Genomic DNA, 19,009 nt, shown 5'->3' with positions numbered 1-19,009 from the left:
CTGACAAGGATTCGTGGTATCCAAGGTAGGTAGATCCAGCTGGGACTATAAATACGTGGACGAATACATAATCGAGGGGAATGTGCTGCAGACCTCAGAAGCCATTTTGAGATGATGTCCCTGTTGAGAAAGCCTATGAAGATGCTGAAATCAACGAACATGGTTACAACACTGTCTGTTTCTCCCTCCGTCTCCTCTATTTCACCATGGCAGCTGTCAACCGACGGGACATTAGCAAAGCGGGGGTATCAAGCTGCGCTCACAGAGTTAAAACGTCATTGATATGAAAGAGGAGAGTGTCTTGTTTACTGTCTCTGTCCAGACATGTAACACCGTGAGTTTTTTCCAGACTGAAATCTTCCAGCATCTCTCACAACCCAACGTCTCATTGACTGATTTGAGTTAATTCACTCTTGTACCGGGAGAGAGAAGGGAGGCAGATCCGTTTTGCCAATGGCTTCTGTGAGCCTTGTTTCCAGTCCCCCAGCCCCTGTTCTTGACAAAAACATGACAGACTCTGAGCTTGCAGGGGATGAAAGGTCGAGTAACAATCTTATGCAATTCTTAATACGCTCATCTGTGCGTTTCAGTGCTGTGGGTCTACATGCTTGTGTTGCTGTTTTCTTTATTTTCTTTCTTTCTTTTTTTAACCATGAATTGCAGGGTTTAGAGACATTTTCCACGGTTTCCCCCCCTCTCAAAAATCTTTGCATGCCTTTTTGGTGCAATAGAGTAACTGTCCAAATAGCTGAGATTTCCCATCACCGTGTCGATTAAGACTCATTCATAATCATTTCCATGCAATATAGCAGACATCATCGTTCGTGTTGTTGTGCTACTGGGGTGGCTTCATTGTTGCCATCTGCAGGAGACTATGCAAATGACTATGATGTAAATGCCACGCCCATCCTTGTACTGGACTCCCCCTACCGGTCACCTGCCAGTACTGCGGAGGCAGGGTTGGGATGCCCTGTGTCCTTTAGACTGGCCTATAGCTCCACAACAGGGCTGCAAGAGCATGTGAACAAATCGGGCTAAGAATTTGGTGGTTTTCCATTAAACACTACACCAGGTGATTTCACTGACCTCAGCCAAGGAAGGAGAAGCAACTAGTGTGGTGTTTGTTTGGAACAAAAGCTTGCAGAGTCTCAGCTGTTAATAGCCTGTGTTACACCTTCCATGCCTCACATCTGTCTCTGGCATCTGTCTCACCTCTTACAAAGGCTTGTTTTTAAAATGCGGCAGAAAAATCCTTCAGACATCTCCAATGAAATCATTATGTGTGATTGTATTGATGAGTAGGGAGATTGTGGTTTTATCACAACTTGTGTTGTTACTGTAATTGCACTATGATATTCCTGGAAAATTATCTTCAGTACAAATCTTGAATAGACAATATCATCCTAATAAGCAGTAGTCTAACAGTAATTATAGTATTACACATTTTCCTTCATTTCTAATCAATCTCAAATTTGGTCCATGATTATCAATAGGCAAGGCCTGTTTTATGCCAATTTTCCCATTAAGTTGGCAAATGTTTCATATTGAATTTCGAGGTCTGTGTTGCTTTAGCTGGACTAAATTTGAAGTTTAGTTGTCAAGGTATCTTTGGATGTGGAGGGTCTCACATTGAAGCCTGATCTGTGCTGCTGTCAGAGGAAGAGCTGCAGCAGCTATAGTGTCTGTAAAAACAGACCTTGGTCAGTGGGTAGACATACTTTCCCATTTTATGGTGTTTTTGTTTTACTTTCCTACCTGCAGTATATTTTTAAAGCAGCTGACATTACATGTTATAAAATGTTAATTTATTCCAGGGTCATATGTTGATAGGAAATGGTTTCACATGGACTATTTTCTTTTAACAACATTTTTAAAGTAGTCAATTATATGAATTTCTCTCAAGGTTTTTCTGAATTGGTCTTTTAGTATGATTAGCATTGATTCCAGTTTCAAATATTTGAATCACAGCCAATAATAATCTAATTTATTTGAAACTTGGACCAAGTTTTACAGAAGCTTTTGCATTAAAACCTGCCACTTCATTTCATTAATGTTACACCACCATCCTGGTCTTAAACATAACAGATTAGAGAGCACCTTGCTTGTGAAGTTCATTCAGGCTCAGTCATTTCAGTTACCACTCCTCCTCCGATATACAACGATCATGGCTGCTACAGCAAAATGTTAGAAAGAAAACCTTCTTCCAAAATTACGATTAAATAGCGATCATACCAGCAACAGATGTTAGTGTCTCTTTACAGTAATACCATTTTATTCCAGCCCAGAGTATTTGACAGTCCAGATAGCTTTTCGTCAATGTCAAAAGTGAGCCAAAATACACCATTTTTGTTGGAATGTCATCAAACTTATGCCATTTTTCTACTTTTGTTTTTATCTTTTATTTATATTATATTTATACTATTATATAAAGTAACTGAATAGCCTTAATGCTGAAAATATATTTGTTTTGCAAGAGGTTCTCATAGATTTTATTCAAGCTGAGCATGAATCTAATTTGGTTTTCATAAAATAACTGCATTGGTTCACAGGACATAAAACCTTAGCCTTGAACTATTGACAGGATGTTTTTAGCACAGGAAAGGCTAGAGGCATAATGGAAACTGTCTGAAAGAAATGAATGTAATGTAATTTTTTTTTTTTTTTATTAAATTGTTATAACAGACAATTCTTGATTTGAAAAGCAGACAAAATATATAACCTCCTACAGTTATACTCACTGTGCTGACTGCTTTTTTTCTTTTCAGAGAGGACGGAGAATTGGAAGATGGAGAAATAGATGATGAGGGGATCGGAATTGAAGAGGAAAACAAAGAGGCTGCAGAGGTGAATGAAGAGAAAGAGAGGGAAAAGGAGAAAGAAAAGGAAAAAGCTAAAGAGAAAGAAGAAAAGACTCACAGGCACTCAAGGAAAAGATATAAAAAGACCAGAGAGAAGAGGAGGTCCAAAAGGAGGAGACGTGACAGACAGAAAGTAAGTAAGCTAGTTATAAACGTGTTTATTACAACAAAAGATGGCCTCCTGACTCTGCAATGTAAAGTACTTAGACTCATTTATAATTCACTTTCATGTTTTACACTTCTTTTATTTTCTCCTCAGCACCACTCCCCCTCCAGCAGCTCCAGCTCTGACAGCTACGACTCAGACTATGACCGACCCGAAAGGCCCAAAAACAGAAAGAGCCAGGGATCCGATGGCCAGTCTTCTCAGGTGAGTTCTTCACCACATGGCACATCAAAAGCTTAATGTTCATATGGGCGTTATTGTGTGACATAATTCTCTCTCTGGTTTGACTTGCCAGCATGGACGGGATTCAAAGGGGGGCCACGGCAATTCACAGAAGTCCCCGCCGCACAAGAGTAGTGATTTTGACAAGTACAGCGATTACAGCGATGACAAGTATGACTACGAAGATGAGGAGGATGATTATGAAGATGACATGTCCGAGTACCCGCAGTCAAAAGATTCTCCAAGTCAGGGAAAGGGACGCCATGCTAAAGACCAGATGAAGAGGGGAGGCATGAGGGGCATGAAACAACAGCAATGTAAGAATACATTTTCAAGACCATTACTAAAAAGTTGAAATAAATAGTAAATGTAATGTTTTGTATCAAAAGACTTAATCAAGAGTTTAATGACTTCTGACTTAATGTCATCTTCAGTTGGGCAGAGGGGAAGAGGCAGAGGGAGTGGACCAGGTAGAGGACGAGGGATGCTCAACAAGAACAAGAAGCTGAAGGGCAAACCCTGGGGAGGACGTGGACGAGGTCGAGGAGGAGACCAGGGCATGGAAGACATGACACTGGTATGTACTGCGTGTCTCTCGAAATTCAACAAAGCTTAAGCTTGAAATTGTATCATACATTAACTGATGAGTTAAAAAGGACAAAACTAGAGAACACACGCCTGTTGTTTTCACAGGAAGGGAAAAATCCCTCCAGTTTTCAGAAGAAACGGCCAATTATGAGCAAGGAGTTTATCAATCAGCACACAGTTGAACACAATGGTAGATACATTTGCAAGTATTTCCTGGAAGGTCGATGCATCAAGGTAGAGTACCACTAATGTTCATGAACTTGTTTTAATAATTCAAACCTATTTATGCAAAAATAATCTCTCTTAAAATAAAATCCATAAAAATCATTTTGTCTTCATACAGGGGGAACAGTGCAAGTTCGAACATGAGCTTGTTGTCCCAGATAAGAAAAAGGAACTCTGTAAATTCTACCTCCAAGGGTATTGCAGTAAAGGAGATAATTGCATTTACATGCACAATATCCTTTACTAACGATGTTTTTAATTACATTTGTGTAATTGCATTGCATAACTAAAGGTCCCATATTGTACAAAGGGAGATTTCCATTTCTTTTTTGATTATAAAACAGTTGTAGGTGCTATATAAATACTGTGAAAGTATCAAAACGCTCAGTCCACAGAGAAATGCACACAGCCTGTATTCAGAAACTGCACCTTAACACACACACACACACACACACGGAGCAGAGCAGAGGAGAGACAGTCGTGGACGAAATGCTGCGCAGTTGTTGGATGTCAGGAAGCAAATTTGTCATTGCACAGCCTTCCAAAGGTCGGATAACATTCTCAGCAGTGGCCATCTCAATTTACCAGTGAGTTTTACCCAGAGCCCTGGTTTTACCTAGCTACAGGATAGGCTACAATCCATTACCTGTGGTTGGCCTGGGCATTTGTCACTCAGGAAACAGTCAGCCAGTCACAATAGAGGGGCGTTGAGCAGACACAAAACAGCCTGTTCTAGGTAGAGGCCCTTTAGAGGGTTTTTGGTACTTAAAACAACAAAAATGTCTTCTTATGGATATCAAGACTTTAAATGAAACACTGGAGTGTAAAACATGAGACTCTTAAATCATGATTAACTGGAATCTCATTACATCTTTTAATTTATTATGGTCCTTAACCTGCAATTGCACATGAATATCCATGCAAGTTCTTTCATACTGGAGCCAAGTGTTATCAAGGGGACAACTGCAAATTCTCCCATGAGGCTTTGACCGATGTGACCAAAGAGTTGCTTGATAAGGTAAGAAAGAATAATTAAAGTGATTTTTATCTCTAATGCTTCTATACCAACAAATCCTCAGCTTAAGCTTCTGTTTTCTGACCCGTCATCAGATCATTAACACTGAAGAGGAGAACGCCCGTGAGGATGAGTTGGAGCTGGAGGATCTGAGGAAGCAAGGTATCGCCCCACTTCCAAAGCCACCTCCTGGGGTAGGGTTGCTCCCCACGCCTGGTCAGAGCAGTCCTACAGATGGAGCTGCTGCTCAAGCAGGAAAGAAGATCCCCTCTCTCTTTGAAATCAAGGTTCAACCTACTGTAGACTTGGCACACAAAATTGGTCTGAGGTAATTAAAATAAACTGTAATCATTCCCTGAAAAGTGTTTGGAGCTTAGCCTCAACCTAATTGTGAGCTTTATTTTTCAGTGGATCCAACTTCACTCAGAATCAAGGTGAAGGTACCAATCAGTTTAGTGGAGGGTCAGAGGAAACACAGAGTGGAGGTATGGTGCCTTCAGGCCCCACCGCTCCTCCTATTCCTCCATCTGGGTCCCCTGGTCCTATGGGTCTCCCCACAGGGCCACCCATGCCACAGAGCCCCCCAGGACAGCACCCACCACACGGCTTTCCAATGCCACCGCCAATCCCACCTGGTCAACCGCCGCCTTTTCATGGAAACCGACCAAACATCAGCCCTCAGATGAATATGCAGAGGCCTCCGTTTCCCCCAATACCAGATCTACAGATGCTACAAAGCCTCTTCCCATTTCCATCAATGGGTCAGAACCCAGTAGAGTTCTTCAGCAACTTTCTCCGAAACCAGACCATAGGCCAACAAGGAGGTTTGTGTCACATCAGTAATGTTAAAAATACAAATATTCAATAAGCTTATTACTTGAAGATTCTTTTTTATTAAAAGTGTTTAATATGATGTTGTGTCTTTTCTCTTTTTGATGTAGTGGACCCTGGTGTGGCCTTCATACAGAACCTCCAGCAGCAGATGGGTGCAGAGTCACAGTTGCAGTCTCTACCACCAGCAGTGCAGAAAGCCATCTTTTTACACCTGACCCAACAGCAACAAGAGTCACAGCCACAGGGGAATGAGCCACCGAGAGCAGAGGGCCAGGATGATAACAGTGCAAACAGAGGTGGGTGTCCAGTGGCCTGATCCAAGAAGCTGGTTTACTCAGTCAATTAAAATAAAATGAAACCCAATGAAACCCAGAACCCCATCAGAAATGAAGCTCAAACTTAAGATCTGTATTACCCAGGAAAAAATTATCCTTATACCTATTTCTGGCAACAAGACTCAGGTGTGACATGATTTACAAAGCGCTCTGACAGATCAAACATTTAAATATAATCTTTACTTTCCAGATGAAACTACAAACTGGTACTCCAGTGATGAGGAGGATGGGAGCTGTGTATCCTCCATCCTCAAATCTCTGAAGAAACAGAGTGAGATGCAGAGTAAGACCCCCCCGCCTGCCCCTGTGGCCGCAGCACTGGTTGACCCTCGGCTTGTGAAGGAGAGGGCTACACCCAGTGACCCGCGTGTGAAGACAGACCCCCGGCAGCGACCCCCTGATATGAAAAAGGAGTCAGATGGAGGCACGGATCCACGTCTCTCCAGGGACCCCAGGAAGTTGAGACCCATGGAGCCGGGCTCCTATCGCCAGCAGAGCCACCCGGTTCCTCAAAAGCCACCTACTGGAGAAGAGGATGAGGAAGGAGAGAGGGAACTCAGGGACAGAGCTGCCCTCATCCCTCTAGATGCCAGCCCTGGTGTGGTGCTGCGGGATCCACGTTGCCAGTTAAAGCAGTTTAGCCACATACGGGTGGACATTCTGCTGCAGCGGCCTTCCTTTGCTCAGACAGTGGTATGGGCTCCTGAGGACCTCATCCCTTCTTTGGTGCCCAAACAGGAACACTCCATCAACTTGCCCCTCCCACCCCTGATTGCTGATGCTCAGATGAACCGAACAAGTCTGCCTGACCTTCCCCCCGTCTCCAGCCCTCCACCGACTGACCCCAGACTGGCAGCTGCACGTTTGAAGGGTCGACTGCCATCTGTATCTCTGGAGTCTCGATCCTCCACAGAGAGACCTATAGATCCACGCCAGCAAAAGACTTTAGATCCCAGACTCAAGCGTACAGGAAGTCTGGACTCCAAGCTGCTGGGTCAGAAAGAGCCCTCTTCTGGGGGAGGAGTTGCTGACCCCAGGTTACAAAAGGCCAGTGCTGGCTCCTCTCCTCACGCTGCTCGAGCCAAGACAGAGCCTGAGAGGCTGCCGCCATATGCGCCTCGTTTGGCGTCATCTGGTGGAGGGCTGGAGAGTCCCACTACAATCCTTGGAGGCATCAGTCTGTACGATCCTCGTAATCAAACCGAGCAGGCTCAGCAGGACCAGGTAGAGCCTCCTAAAAAAGTGGGGATTCTGAAACATCCTGTTAAGAAAGACAACACTCCACCACCATCGCTCTCCCCAACTCAACGAAGTGGCTCTTTCGAGGAGACGAAAAGCACAGACAGCACCTCAGATCAGCCTCCACCTTCCACTACACCCACAGTGCCTCCGGCATCACCAGTCAAACCCCCTGCAGTGCATAATCTTCCCATCCAGGCACTGGCAGGGCTGATCCGACCCCAGTACGCTGACCCCAGGCAGGCCAAACTAGCAGGACAGGGCTCTACAGGAGCACAAGAAGAAGCAGAGGAAAAGAAGGAGCAGGAGCAGGAAGAAGAGGAAACCACAGTGGAGGAGCCAAAACAGGAGGATCCAGAGGAGGAGGCAGAAGACAGGACACTCAAGGACGTGTTCAAGACTTTTGATCCCACTGCTTCCCCTTTCTGTCAGTAAACACTCCAGTGTGTAGAAAAGCTGCATATGTTTTGTACATTGATGAGACATGTCTATTAATCATTATTTAGCTTTACCTGAATCTATTTATTTCTGTATATAAATTCTGTTTATAAATGATCATGAATAGAATCACATACTATCCAGCGCATTGTAAATTTAGCAGTACAGAGATGATGCTGAATATGTGCGCAGACACAATGTATAGTTTCTTTCAACGTAATCATATTAATGCTGAAATGTGTGTTTTGAAAGTGTGTGTGTGAAGGTTTTTTTGTCAATGGTTTATTTTCATGTTCGTTGTAAACAATCAAAAACAATGAATTATCATGTTACAGTTTTCAGTATGGACTGACACATACTGTATGTTGTTTACTAACCTTAATTGCAGGCATTACACCCTGTAGAATAGATTATTCATTAATTCGACATACAGAGAGATGATAGTGAGTAATCAATTGAACAGCAATTTTAAGAATCCATTGAGAATTTTTGTATTTACATATTTATTTAAAGACACTTTTATATCAGTGCTTCTGCTCACTTTTATGAAAAGGGATTTTTTCACAGATGTTTTCTTGAACATTTGCAATTTTTACCACACATATCCTGATATGAGTTAATGATGTTTCAACCTCCAACATGATTAGGTGAGATGATCAATACAGAATCCCTGCAGGTGTTGCTAACTAAAAGACAACTATGTACATGAGAAGTTTATTCATCTGCTCCTTGCCTGAAATACACACAATACTTAATGTCCCTACAGTGTGCTTGCAAAATTCTTTGTGCAATATGAGATAGTCCCTTTCTTACCTGAGAAGCTACATTGTGTCCTTTTGCAACATTACAGTGTCTCAATTAAGATTTTTGTACTTTTTGTACTTTGTGCGATTCTCTTAAGTGGCCTAAATGCTTTGAGGATGTAAGGTCAACTTGCTAACCCGGCACTTTATGGAGTAAATTAATATTGGTGACTTCATTTGATTTCTCGTTCCTCAAAACACTCAATACTGACCAGCTTGTAAGTAGCACTTTTAACATACTCCACTTGTTTTCATACTAGATCATCCAAATAAGAAATGAAGAGGGATTGAAAATCTTGGTTACATTGCAGGTATGTTTTACAAATATGACCTTAATGTTTTTTTTCATTGTTGAGTTGACTGGAGTTTTTCATTGTTGGAGTTGACTGTAAATGAACTCATATTGGGCTAATGTGTGCTACAAAGGGTGAATGTTGTGAGAGTAATGTGGGTTGAGTTAGTTTTATTTGATAGCTATGTGTTTGATAATGTGAGCCTCCCTTGTTGGGCTGAAGCTAAGTCACGTACGTACCTTATTGTTTTCATAATTCACATTGTAAATGCTTTTTTTAAAAAAAAGAAAAATCATGTGTACAGTGTGTTTTTGAGTGTTTTAATGAATAATGCTTTATTTTTTGTCTGTATGGTGGTTATGGTTGTCAAATAATGTATGATATTTTACCAACACATATTCCCATAACATTTCAGTGGTTTTAATATAAATATCTTAATAAAGAGATAAAACATCAACAATTTTACTTCAGAATCAAACATCAAGTTTGTGTCTCATTTTAGTGTTCATATCCAACACAAAATGTCTGTGGAAGTTACCCTTAAGAGTTAAGTGGGTTTCACATTTTTATCATATCAAATGGAAAACATATAATCAGCGTTCAGCTACTTGTTTTTAAGAGATAAATACTTGTCTTTTGAAGGGATCGTGGTCACAGTGCCCTCTTGCAGTGGTGGGGCAAGACTCGGTGCTACAGGATGAGATGAGGTCTTCCTCAAACCCAGCTCATCAGTCTCTGGGTTAGAGGTCTGCTGGGCTCGATGGATCTCCAGCTTCCTCTTCCACTGGAAACACAAAGCTGTAGCCTCCGCTCCATCTGAGTTTGGCTCAGGCTGCTTTAAACCCTGGTATTGAGAGAGTATCAGGAGAGTATCAAATGACGGATAGTTTGAGCTTTATCTATTATTATTATCTACAGTACATGAGGAAGATCTCATAGCATTACAGATTTACCGTAATGCAGGCTGTTTCTGCAGCATGGACACCACGCAGGACTGTCTGGAGTAGATTCTGTGTGTTCTTCACCAGGATCTCATCAGATGATTTACAGCCGGGTGTTACAGCATTGACACTAAGTAAACCGTAGGAAAACTATTATATTACTATTACATTTCTTTACACTTTTATATATACTTCTATATGTTTATACTTTGCTGATGATGTCTGTGCTCCTCTGACCTGGAGATGATGTTTAGCTGGTTTGTGATGGTGAGAATCTGCTCCACTATGAGGGAGAGCTCAACTGTGCTCTGTTTATCCAGGCAATGGTTGGCAATAACTCTGATGAAATGAGTCACTGACTGACAGTTTGAGATCACATCTTTGGCTGCTGTGACAAATGCCTCTTTGTTCTGAAAAAAGAAAAAAAGAGATGATTGTGGATAATGGGTGTCTAAAGGTATCAAGATCAAGGCAGAAAAAAGTGCCCTCTAGTGGTCATTACCAGTATTGGGCCTTTCTTCTTCAAGTACTGAGTCATGTAGTATATTGTGTCAGCCATCTTCCTGGTCACCTGGACAATTCTGTTGTCCTTGGGATCCCAGCTGTCACTTTCTTGCTTTAGGTAAAGGGAGGTGTAAGTCAAGGATGAAGCTTCTTTGTATAAACTAACTCCATCCTGTAGGGAAAAATGTGGATTTATTGTGAAGCACTTGAATCACTAAACTTTGCAGTCTTGTTAATCATGAGATACATACCTCCTTTTCCATATTTCCAGGTCCATATTTGATACCAGCTGATGTGCTCATGCTTGGTTCTGCAGTGTCAACACTTTCTGTATTAATTTCCAGCCAAGAAGTTGTTTCAGATTGAAATCCCACTTCTTTGACATTAGATGGTGTTGTCGTTCGGCCATCTTTGATATCCTCAGGCGCTCTGCCCTGTAGGCCAGCCCTGATGTACTCTTTAGCCTCTTGGTGAATCCTGTCTTGCTTACTGATCTCCTCCACCACATAGTGAGCTTTGGCAGACCAGCACTGAATCTGCACATCCAGACTGAGTGTGTCACAGATAAAGTGAGTCTCCACCATGAGCCTCGCCCTGCTGATTATGTCTGAGATCTGAAAAGACAGATGGTCATTGATAGACCTCAGGTTAGAGCGGGAGCGTGGGTCCCGGATGTAGTTTAAGCAGTCGTTGACTCTTTTGGTAGCAGATTTTACATTTTCAAAAAGTAACTGTGCTGCATTTTCAAATTTTTGCTCTGCATTTTCTGTCTTATTCTCCCTGAAGTTTTCTGCTGCAAAGTAAGTAATGCTGACAATATTTTGAAGAGCAGTATCATAATCCTTATTTGCTTTGCTTAAGTGACCTGAAAGCACTTTAATTTTAATCAAAAGTTTTCTCCGAAAGAGTTCTGACTTTGCTAGTTGCATTACGTTCGGCATCATGCCAAGGTCCTCAGCAGCTTGAAGGTAGGCTTCAGTCAGTGTTTTTAGCTCATCCTGATATCCTGTTAACTGTTTGGATTTGTAAGCACTTCTGCAGTTTAGACTGGTGAGCCTCACTGCCTCTTGGATTCTCAGCGAGTTCTCGGACAATGCTGATAGCTGCTTTTGAGGGCTCAGTTGGCTCATTGCAGTTGATGTCCCCAAAATCTTATCCAAAGAACTGAACAAAATCTGAACAGACAGACCCCAGAGGATACATAGCCCCTCTAGCTGATCTACTTTCCCTTCTGGTGAGGTGGAAAACTCTACCAGATATCTTGTGTTATTCTGGGCTTTGTTCAGCTTGTTGTGTAAGACAGTGAATGTTTCTTGACCGTCACTTTGTGAAGCTAAATCAGATGATGTCAAGAGCTGGACAACATCTGCACATGAATTCATTACTTCATTGAGCTGCTGTGTAACAGTGGCTGCCACTGTTGGTAGATTTCCTTGCAGCTCATTGTAAACAGCATGAAACCAGGTTCCAGTTACTGGTAGCAGAACCTTGCGAATGTTGTTGATGAGGTCAGAAAACTGCGTGCTGTGCTTGTAGATGCTCTCTGTGCTCATCGCTGAGCTCATCGCTGTCTCTTGAGCAGTCTGGACAAGCAGTGGAGTCAGCGACACCAGTTCAGCTCGAAAGCTTTCCAGCGTCTGACAATCAACAGCATCAACAATGGCTAAAGCTTCCTTTGCAGCTTGAGCGTAACAGTTTGACAGCTCGAGAACACCAGTGCAGGCCTGGTTGAGTACTGTCACATCTTTTCCTTTAGTCACAGTCACAACTTCACACAAGAGGGGTAAAAGGTCAAATTCAGGAGGCCTGTGGATCAGTTTGGGCTCATCTGAGACAGCTGGTATCTTTAAATCATTGCTGTCATTTTTATGAGTCAGTTCCGCTTCTACAGTTTCCCCATCTGAGTGCTCCTCCTCATGTTTGGTTAGGAAATCCCTCTCTGTAACCTCCAGAACAGGAGAATGAGAGCTTCTCACCATATGATCCAGGTTCAGTTCACAGGTGTCCTTGACCGGTAAATGTGACTGTGAGACGTCAGGCTGACGTGCCCTCTCTCGCAGTGGGCTGAGGAGATGTGGATGCTGTTGGCCGTCCAGTCCCTCCCTGAGCACTTTAAAGTTCTTAATGGCAGCAGCAACATCATCTGAAAAGGTAGGATATACCTCCACATTTAGACTGGAACTAAACAGCATGTCTCTGACTGACTGGACCACTTTTGCTTGAGATAATTGACCCTGTTTCAACAGGACCAGGAGGCCATTCCTGTAGATGGGGTTATCACTTCTGTCCAAGTACCTCCTCACTGAGTGCGTTACCAGCTTCATATGACAAATTAAGTTTGTTGCATGTTCATTAAACAGTTTATAGCTCTGCTCTCTGTATGCAGCGTCACACCCTTGGCGGTCACTGACCATCTCAGTAATAGCAATACTGGTGAACTCCCTGACATCTAGCACATCACTCAGAGTGTCCTGTAGCTGACCAGTCTCCTCCTCCCATTTTTGACAAATCTCATGAAGCTTTTTAGGGGTTTGTATCGATTTGTCTGCCAGCTCTAGTGAAAGAGGTGCAATTTGGGCCCTGAGTCTTGTGAGACAGACTCGAGAGTTCTCCACATTCTCCAGGCTCTTTGCATCAACAGCCACAGCTGAGATAAAACTTGCAACTTGGATTATTCTATCAGTGTAAGATATGAAATCTTCAAGTAGTGGCTGAATAAAGCTCAGATCAATCTTTGTAGAGGAATCTGCAACCAGGACCTGTCTTGTCACACTTAAAAGTTCTTCAAATGTAGATGATGCTATCAGAAATGTGTCCAAGACTTGATAAAGAATGGTGGTCATCATTGCTTTGTCAAGCATCTGTATTTGTTGCACCAACAAGGTGAAGTAGTTCTGTAGATGCTGCTCAGAATCATCAGGATCCGCCGAGGTCTTAAAAATCCTTTTTATGTCGGACCAGAACTGTAGGATGTGTCGACAATGAGCCACCAATCTTTGCTGAAACTCTCTACGGGAAGAGTTTGCCACGACCATACAATGAATCACAAGATCTCTCACCATGCTGTCAAAGCCACTGCCTCGGACTGAGGAGGTGGAGGAACTAGCAAGTAGCTGCAACAGACTGTTCCTCCTTCCGGTGTAATACCCACAAGGACCTAGAGATCCTCTTTGACATTCACTCCTCAGGGTTGCAATAATGTCACTCACTGTACTCTGCACCTTGTCAAGTATGTATCTCTTAGCTGCTTGGGCCTCCTTGCTTGTAGGGTGTTTGATGGTTGTGCACATGGCTGTGTGCAGCATGGAGATACACTTCCTCAGGGTCTCCAAGGAGTCAAAAAGCTGTTTGGTTTGTCTGGGATCCTGTAAGGAATTTGCTCTCTCCACAGTCAGACTGTTGAGAAGAAGCAGGCCGTCAGAAAACAACTGAAAGGATTTGAGCAGGGACTTGATGTCTGGGGATAAGCCTAGCTCAGAGAGGCGCTCCAACACCTGTTCAGCAGCAGCTACAACTTTCCTGACAGTAGCATTGTCGTTCACGAACAGAACCTAAGAGCAGAGAGATGGATAAGGTAATTTATTCTTTATTTATACCTTTGTGCAGACAGGCTGTGACATTAATGTTAAGATTTCACTCAGTAGCTAACACTGGGGGAAAAGTTCACTGTCTTCCCAAATTAACACAGGATAATTTAAACTGTTATTTCTAGCAACACCAGAAAGTTGGGCCAAAGATCATGGTGGAATAGTTGAAATATTTCAGGTATAAAATGTTAAACAGACAGCAGTTTGACCTTTTGTAGTGTAAGGCAATATTCCCATTTAAGGAAACCTCTGTAAAAGTACAAAGCAGACGCAGCTGTGGAAGATGATTCTACTGGAACCTATCAGTGCTTTTAATCAGTCACTGTCTCCTTTTGGACAATCAAGCATCATCTAAAAAAATACTTGTAACCACCTTTATAACCAAGGGAGGAATAATCACACTTTACTTTGACCACTCCCAGGAAGACGTTCTGTGTAGCAGTGATGAGTTCCTCTCTGTGCTCTGTCAAACTGGGCTGGATGCTGAGTTTCTGGGCTGCCAGCAGCACATGTTGTCCAGACACAGTGACCGACTCCAACAGGGACGACATCTCCATGTGCAAAACCTCATCCTCTGTCTCACTTATACGCCTAGAAATAAAAACGTCAGGTGTTCATCTGGTAATTTATTACATGTGTCAGCATTACATTCATAAAGTCACATGTTGGTATTTGACACCAGTGACATTTATAGGCAGTTGTAGCTGTAATCTTGTCCATTAAATATATATTCCTTCCCTCAGTGAACTCTACATCGTACATACCTGGAAGCCACTGCTGCCATGTTCCCAGTAGCTTTAGCCACAGCCTGAGCTGCCCCCTCCAGCTGGCTGAACTGTTCAGGCTCCTCTGCACTGTCACACAGCAGCACCAAGTGGCATAAATGACATGCGATTGGTGCGACCACCCGCTCCACCGCTGCAGTCCTTATCAACCCGTGATCCAATAATGACATTGTTAGTAATTTTCTCTGTTCAAAAGAAAGTGAGCAGCTCCATGTATTGCAGTGTTCCTGCTGTATTCACTATGGTAGCTGAATTAATAATTCATTATACTCAACAGAGGAGTTTGTGCTTGATGTCAAGTGTTTCATAGCAACCGGTGTCACCTGACCAACTACACATAACCTCACCAGGTTTATAGAATGATTAGTTGCCTTTTTTCCCTCACTTATTGTTTTGTATGTAGACCTGCAAGCAGAGTGTACTGTGGGATGCAATTTAAGATTTTTTTTAACATTGTCTATACTATTAATTATTTTCTAAAATGAATCAATCAATCATTAAGTCTACAAAAGTCTATAAAACATCTGATTTTTTTTTTCCAATACTATAACAATCTTCACATTTGAAAAGCATTTTTTGGCACTTTTTCTTGATTATCCTTATTGTAAATGACTTTGTAAGATCCCAAGAGACATATTTTAAGACATATAACCATATATTTGCTTTGAATAATTATTTGTGTCTGATATGGTTTTTCCACAAAAAGTTTCAGTCAACTTATAAATTCTTAAAATGACATCTACTTCTTCTCTACTACTAAATACAGACTTTATGGATATGCAAATATATTTCATTTTATATGTTCAACTACTGCACTACATACAAAAAGTCTCTTACTTCACAAAAAAAGGTCCATTCTCAGTGTACAGTATGTGCACTGAAGGCTTCAAGTTTCCACATTACTTGTGTAAGTTGCATATTGGACTGTGACTGGCTTCCAAACTAAAATCCTGCTTGTATGTACAAGTCTTAAACTCAGATTTAACATAAGAACAGAGAAGCTTTCGCCAAACTCTGCACATACATCATTCCGTAAGTAACAATAAGCAAACCCATTTTTGAGTGGAAGGGGACTTTAACTTTTAAGCAAATATTACTGTTTTCCAGGATCTCTGAGCATGTAGTATGTTTTTTTTCTGGTCTTGAGTTTGTGCCTGTACATTTAAAGCAAAGCAGCCAGCAGAGAGCACCACACACCATAAAAAGTGAACCAACCAACAACCACACTGGAATCATGTTGACAAAAACAGCATACAGCACCATGAAATTTCACTCTAAAATTTATCAACAGATAAATATACAGTTCAAACACAATTTTAAACATCAAACATACAGCACACTATAATGGTAATGATATTCAGTGACAGTAGTATATCCAGAACAAAACCCCAAAAAACGGCGTGATTAACGGTAACAACAAACATACAAAACAAAATATAACCATCACAGTTAAAATTTACCAAAAAAAAAAAAAAAAGTCAAGTGTCGGTTTCTCTGCATTCAGGTATAGCATCAATTTAACAGATGCAGAGTGAAGACGTGAATGTGTACAGTATATGCCGTCATGCCAGTGGAATTAATTGGTAAAATAAAGTGTATCGGATCAATAAAAGATTCACACAGCACAATAGAGAGCCAAGCGATCATAGTGAGCCATAAAGTGTCTTAGCACTGAAGTCTTAGAGGAAGTGTGAAACATATTAATATATATATTTTTTTATTCTTTGGCATTGCACATTTAAATCTGACTCAGGTGCAGTGAAAAAGTCCCAAAACTCATGCAGCTGCAGGGTTTCATCCGAACATGTTGTATATCTGGCAGCAAAACTTATTTTAGAGCTTAATTTAATGCATGTATGGGGGACATTTTCATTCACTGTACTCTGTAAAATCTCATTCACAATCAAGCCCAGCATGTAAAAGACTCGTGTGGGGTAAAATCTTAAGCACTGAGAAGCCATGTACTTTAATGGTGGCAGAATTTCAGGGCACTAACATTCCTACTTGTTGACTTAAAATCAGCTTTTCCCATGAGCCGAAAAGAGCTCATTTATGGGTAGTGATAGAGTGCAGCACATTCCCACCTATTTTTAGGGCATTACTCATGCCATGGGCCCCTGTAAATGACTATAGGTGGACTCCCATCGCAGACTTTCATCTGGCCGTGGAGAGTAATGCATCTCATATTTCATACGAAAACCCAATGCCTAATAACATAATAGTAAAATTAAATACGGCCTGCTAAGGTGAAGTCTGGAATGGTTTGCAAATAAATCATAATCTGATCTTGTTTCATGACATAAAGTAAATCATTTCCTACTGTATTTCATTGAGAATTTATACCAGAATCCACCGTGATATCTTTACTTGAACCTGGAAGGTTTTTGGAGTCCATCTAAAGTCACCTGAGCAATAGTTCCTTGCAAAAGTAGCTTCAGATAATTTGTTCTACTGCACATTGCACTTTTAAAGTATCGCAGAGAATGAAAGATTAACATTAAATCTGGCAAAATCACTGATATCACATCCACTTTTATCCCCTATTAACAACTCGGTTAAAAGCCAGACCATAACAAATGGAATGCTCGTGAAAAGTGACAAAGCTTGAAATGTGAATGATGGCTTTTATGGTATAATTTACTACCCATCGTCTGCATTTCAGGCGTGGATAATAAAGGAGACATGGCAAATAAAGTGTTAATAGAGAACTCCACAGTGCTGTAGATTACCACATCCTGAAGTAGGTCTTAATGACCTCAGAGAGCGCTTGAACTCAGCACCTCTGGGACATCTCTGACAACATTAGCGGATGACATGAGAACACAGCGTTTTAATCATTATGTGTGTGGGTGTTAAACGCAGTATTAGCTCTGGGTGATTATCTACGAGAGAGAGAGACAGTCAGATGTGTAGTCCAGATATTTGTAAGCCGGAAATAGAACAGAAAAGATACAATCTTTCACTCCCAGGAAGAACTGAATATACAAACGACTCCAATCATATACTATACAGGACATATCTTTGGCATGAGAGTAAAGCTATGGAGCCAAGGCATTCATTCTTATCAAACATCAGTGCTTTTAGGAAAACATACTGTAGTATGTTTATAATGGCCTTCAAAACCCCAACTCTTCTCGAAGCCCAGTTTTATACAATATGGCTTAAAGTGTATGTATAAAAATAAATTTGCTATGTAACACAGCCCTGAGGGTTTTGTTGTCCACCAGTATTCATGCCGTCTCCACATCCCCGTACGGATGTGAGTCTCCATCAACAGCTCCACTCCACTGGCTGGGAGATACCTCCTTTGAGATTAGCTGAATTCCACAGCAAGTGTCCTCTGGCAAGCCACACTGTCACCTCAGAAGCCTGTTTCCTGGACCCCCACCCACAAAAAAATATCAAGTCTCCAAAAAATATGGAGAATATTCTTCTCTTCCACATATGGAAGACTGAAGGGCCTGGTGCCACTGGGGCGGCTGGGCAGCGAGACCCCTTGCTATTGGATCCTTCCTGACCCAATCCCTAATCTCATTGGCTCCTCTGGGACCCCCACTGCCAGTCTCAGTGGTTCTTTTCCATCCAGTCCCAGCTTTCATCACTGTCCTTCCTGTTCTTTTCAGCCTCGATGATCTCTCTGTAGCGCCGACGGAAGAAACCCATCTGTCAAAGAACGAGAGAAACAAGAATTTGAGTGGTAAGTAACGTGTATCTGTGGTCACATCTGAGTGCAGGAGTCAAAAACCTGAGGTTTTACATGTTTCAGCTCATTCACTACAGATCACGCTTTACCTTACTGCTGACCATTTTCCAGAGCAAACCATAACTCTTTAGATAGATTTTTTTCCCTTTTCAAATGAAACTTACGTAGGATAAATTGTTCTGCTGGTATTATCAGCCATTATTAGCTTATCACACATATATGCTGCAGAACAGCAACATTTTCATGCAAGAACAAGAATTGTATCATACTACATACATTATACTATAATCACTTAATCAATTAATTGTTTATTTTCAAGCAAAAAAACCTAAATATTCATTGGTTCCTGCTTCTAAATTGTGAGTATAATGAGACAAAACTATCAATTGGACAATGATAGGCATTTATCGCTATTTTTTGATAATTAATTTATAAATCAACTGGCAAATTGGCATTAATTGCAACCCTATACT

General features: G+C 41.6%; 3 protein-coding genes across 4 annotated transcripts in view; 1 reads left to right on the top strand and 2 right to left on the bottom strand.

Moving 5' to 3' along the window:
- The first annotated feature begins 75 nt into the window (after nucleotides 1–75).
- LOC121911842 (zinc finger CCCH domain-containing protein 6) lies at nucleotides 76–9,481 on the top strand. The gene is made up of 12 exons (XM_042433720.1): nucleotides 76–539; nucleotides 2,766–2,991; nucleotides 3,118–3,228; nucleotides 3,320–3,563; nucleotides 3,681–3,823; nucleotides 3,940–4,068; nucleotides 4,178–4,292; nucleotides 4,968–5,077; nucleotides 5,170–5,402; nucleotides 5,483–5,898; nucleotides 6,016–6,204; nucleotides 6,434–9,481. Exons 1-12 carry the CDS (start codon nucleotides 454–456, stop codon nucleotides 7,915–7,917), a joined length of 3,486 nt encoding a protein of 1,161 aa, XP_042289654.1. The 5' UTR covers nucleotides 76–453; the 3' UTR covers nucleotides 7,918–9,481.
- LOC121911841 lies at nucleotides 9,298–14,029 on the bottom strand. Of its 2 annotated transcripts, XM_042433719.1 has the most exons (6): nucleotides 11,394–14,029; nucleotides 10,713–11,075; nucleotides 10,460–10,633; nucleotides 10,195–10,367; nucleotides 9,970–10,087; nucleotides 9,298–9,860 (listed from the first exon to the last, which is right to left on the bottom strand). In XM_042433719.1, the coding sequence occupies exons 1-6, from the start codon at nucleotides 13,764–13,766 to the stop codon at nucleotides 9,621–9,623; spliced, it is 3,441 nt and encodes a 1,146-aa protein (XP_042289653.1). In that variant the 5' UTR covers nucleotides 13,767–14,029; the 3' UTR covers nucleotides 9,298–9,620. The 2 variants fall into 2 exon arrangements, with proteins under 2 accessions (XP_042289653.1, XP_042289652.1); XM_042433718.1 differs by having other exon boundaries at nucleotides 10,713–14,029.
- Nucleotides 14,030–16,095: 2,066 nt separating this feature from the next.
- The window catches only part of itga9 (integrin, alpha 9), a 48,850-nt gene continuing 45,936 nt past the window's right edge, over nucleotides 16,096–19,009 (bottom strand). Inside the window, exon 28 of the mRNA XM_042433721.1 lies at nucleotides 16,096–18,496. Coding sequence (XP_042289655.1) covers nucleotides 18,398–18,496 — 99 coding nt within the window. The 3' untranslated portion in view covers nucleotides 16,096–18,397. The remainder of the gene's footprint in view (nucleotides 18,497–19,009) is intronic.

This window comes from Thunnus maccoyii, chromosome 14 (genome assembly GCF_910596095.1).
Source record: "Thunnus maccoyii chromosome 14, fThuMac1.1, whole genome shotgun sequence".
In the NCBI taxonomy this organism is placed as follows: Eukaryota; Metazoa; Chordata; class Actinopteri; order Scombriformes; family Scombridae; genus Thunnus; species Thunnus maccoyii.
The sequence above is the reverse complement of the archived record's forward strand: the minus strand, read 5'-3'. Positions and strand labels throughout refer to the sequence as shown.

Excerpts from the sequence above, each read along its gene's own strand:
- LOC121911841 (XM_042433718.1), bottom strand. The coding sequence starts at position 13,766 with ATGCTGCACACAGCCATGTGCACAACCATCAAACACCCTACAAGCAAG. Across the intron at positions 10,368-10,459 it reads AGAAGAAAGGCCCAATACTG|AACAAAGAGGCATTTGTCAC; the intron begins GTAATGACCACT and ends TTCTTTTTTCAG. Across the intron at positions 9,861-9,969 it reads CAGAAACAGCCTGCATTACG|GGTTTAAAGCAGCCTGAGCC; the intron begins GTAAATCTGTAA and ends TCTCAATACCAG.
- LOC121911842 (XM_042433720.1), top strand. The coding sequence starts at position 454 with ATGGCTTCTGTGAGCCTTGTTTCCAGTCCCCCAGCCCCTGTTCTTGAC. Across the intron at positions 540-2,765 it reads GAGCTTGCAGGGGATGAAAG|AGAGGACGGAGAATTGGAAG; the intron begins GTCGAGTAACAA and ends TTTTCTTTTCAG. Across the intron at positions 3,564-3,680 it reads GGGCATGAAACAACAGCAAT|TTGGGCAGAGGGGAAGAGGC; the intron begins GTAAGAATACAT and ends TGTCATCTTCAG.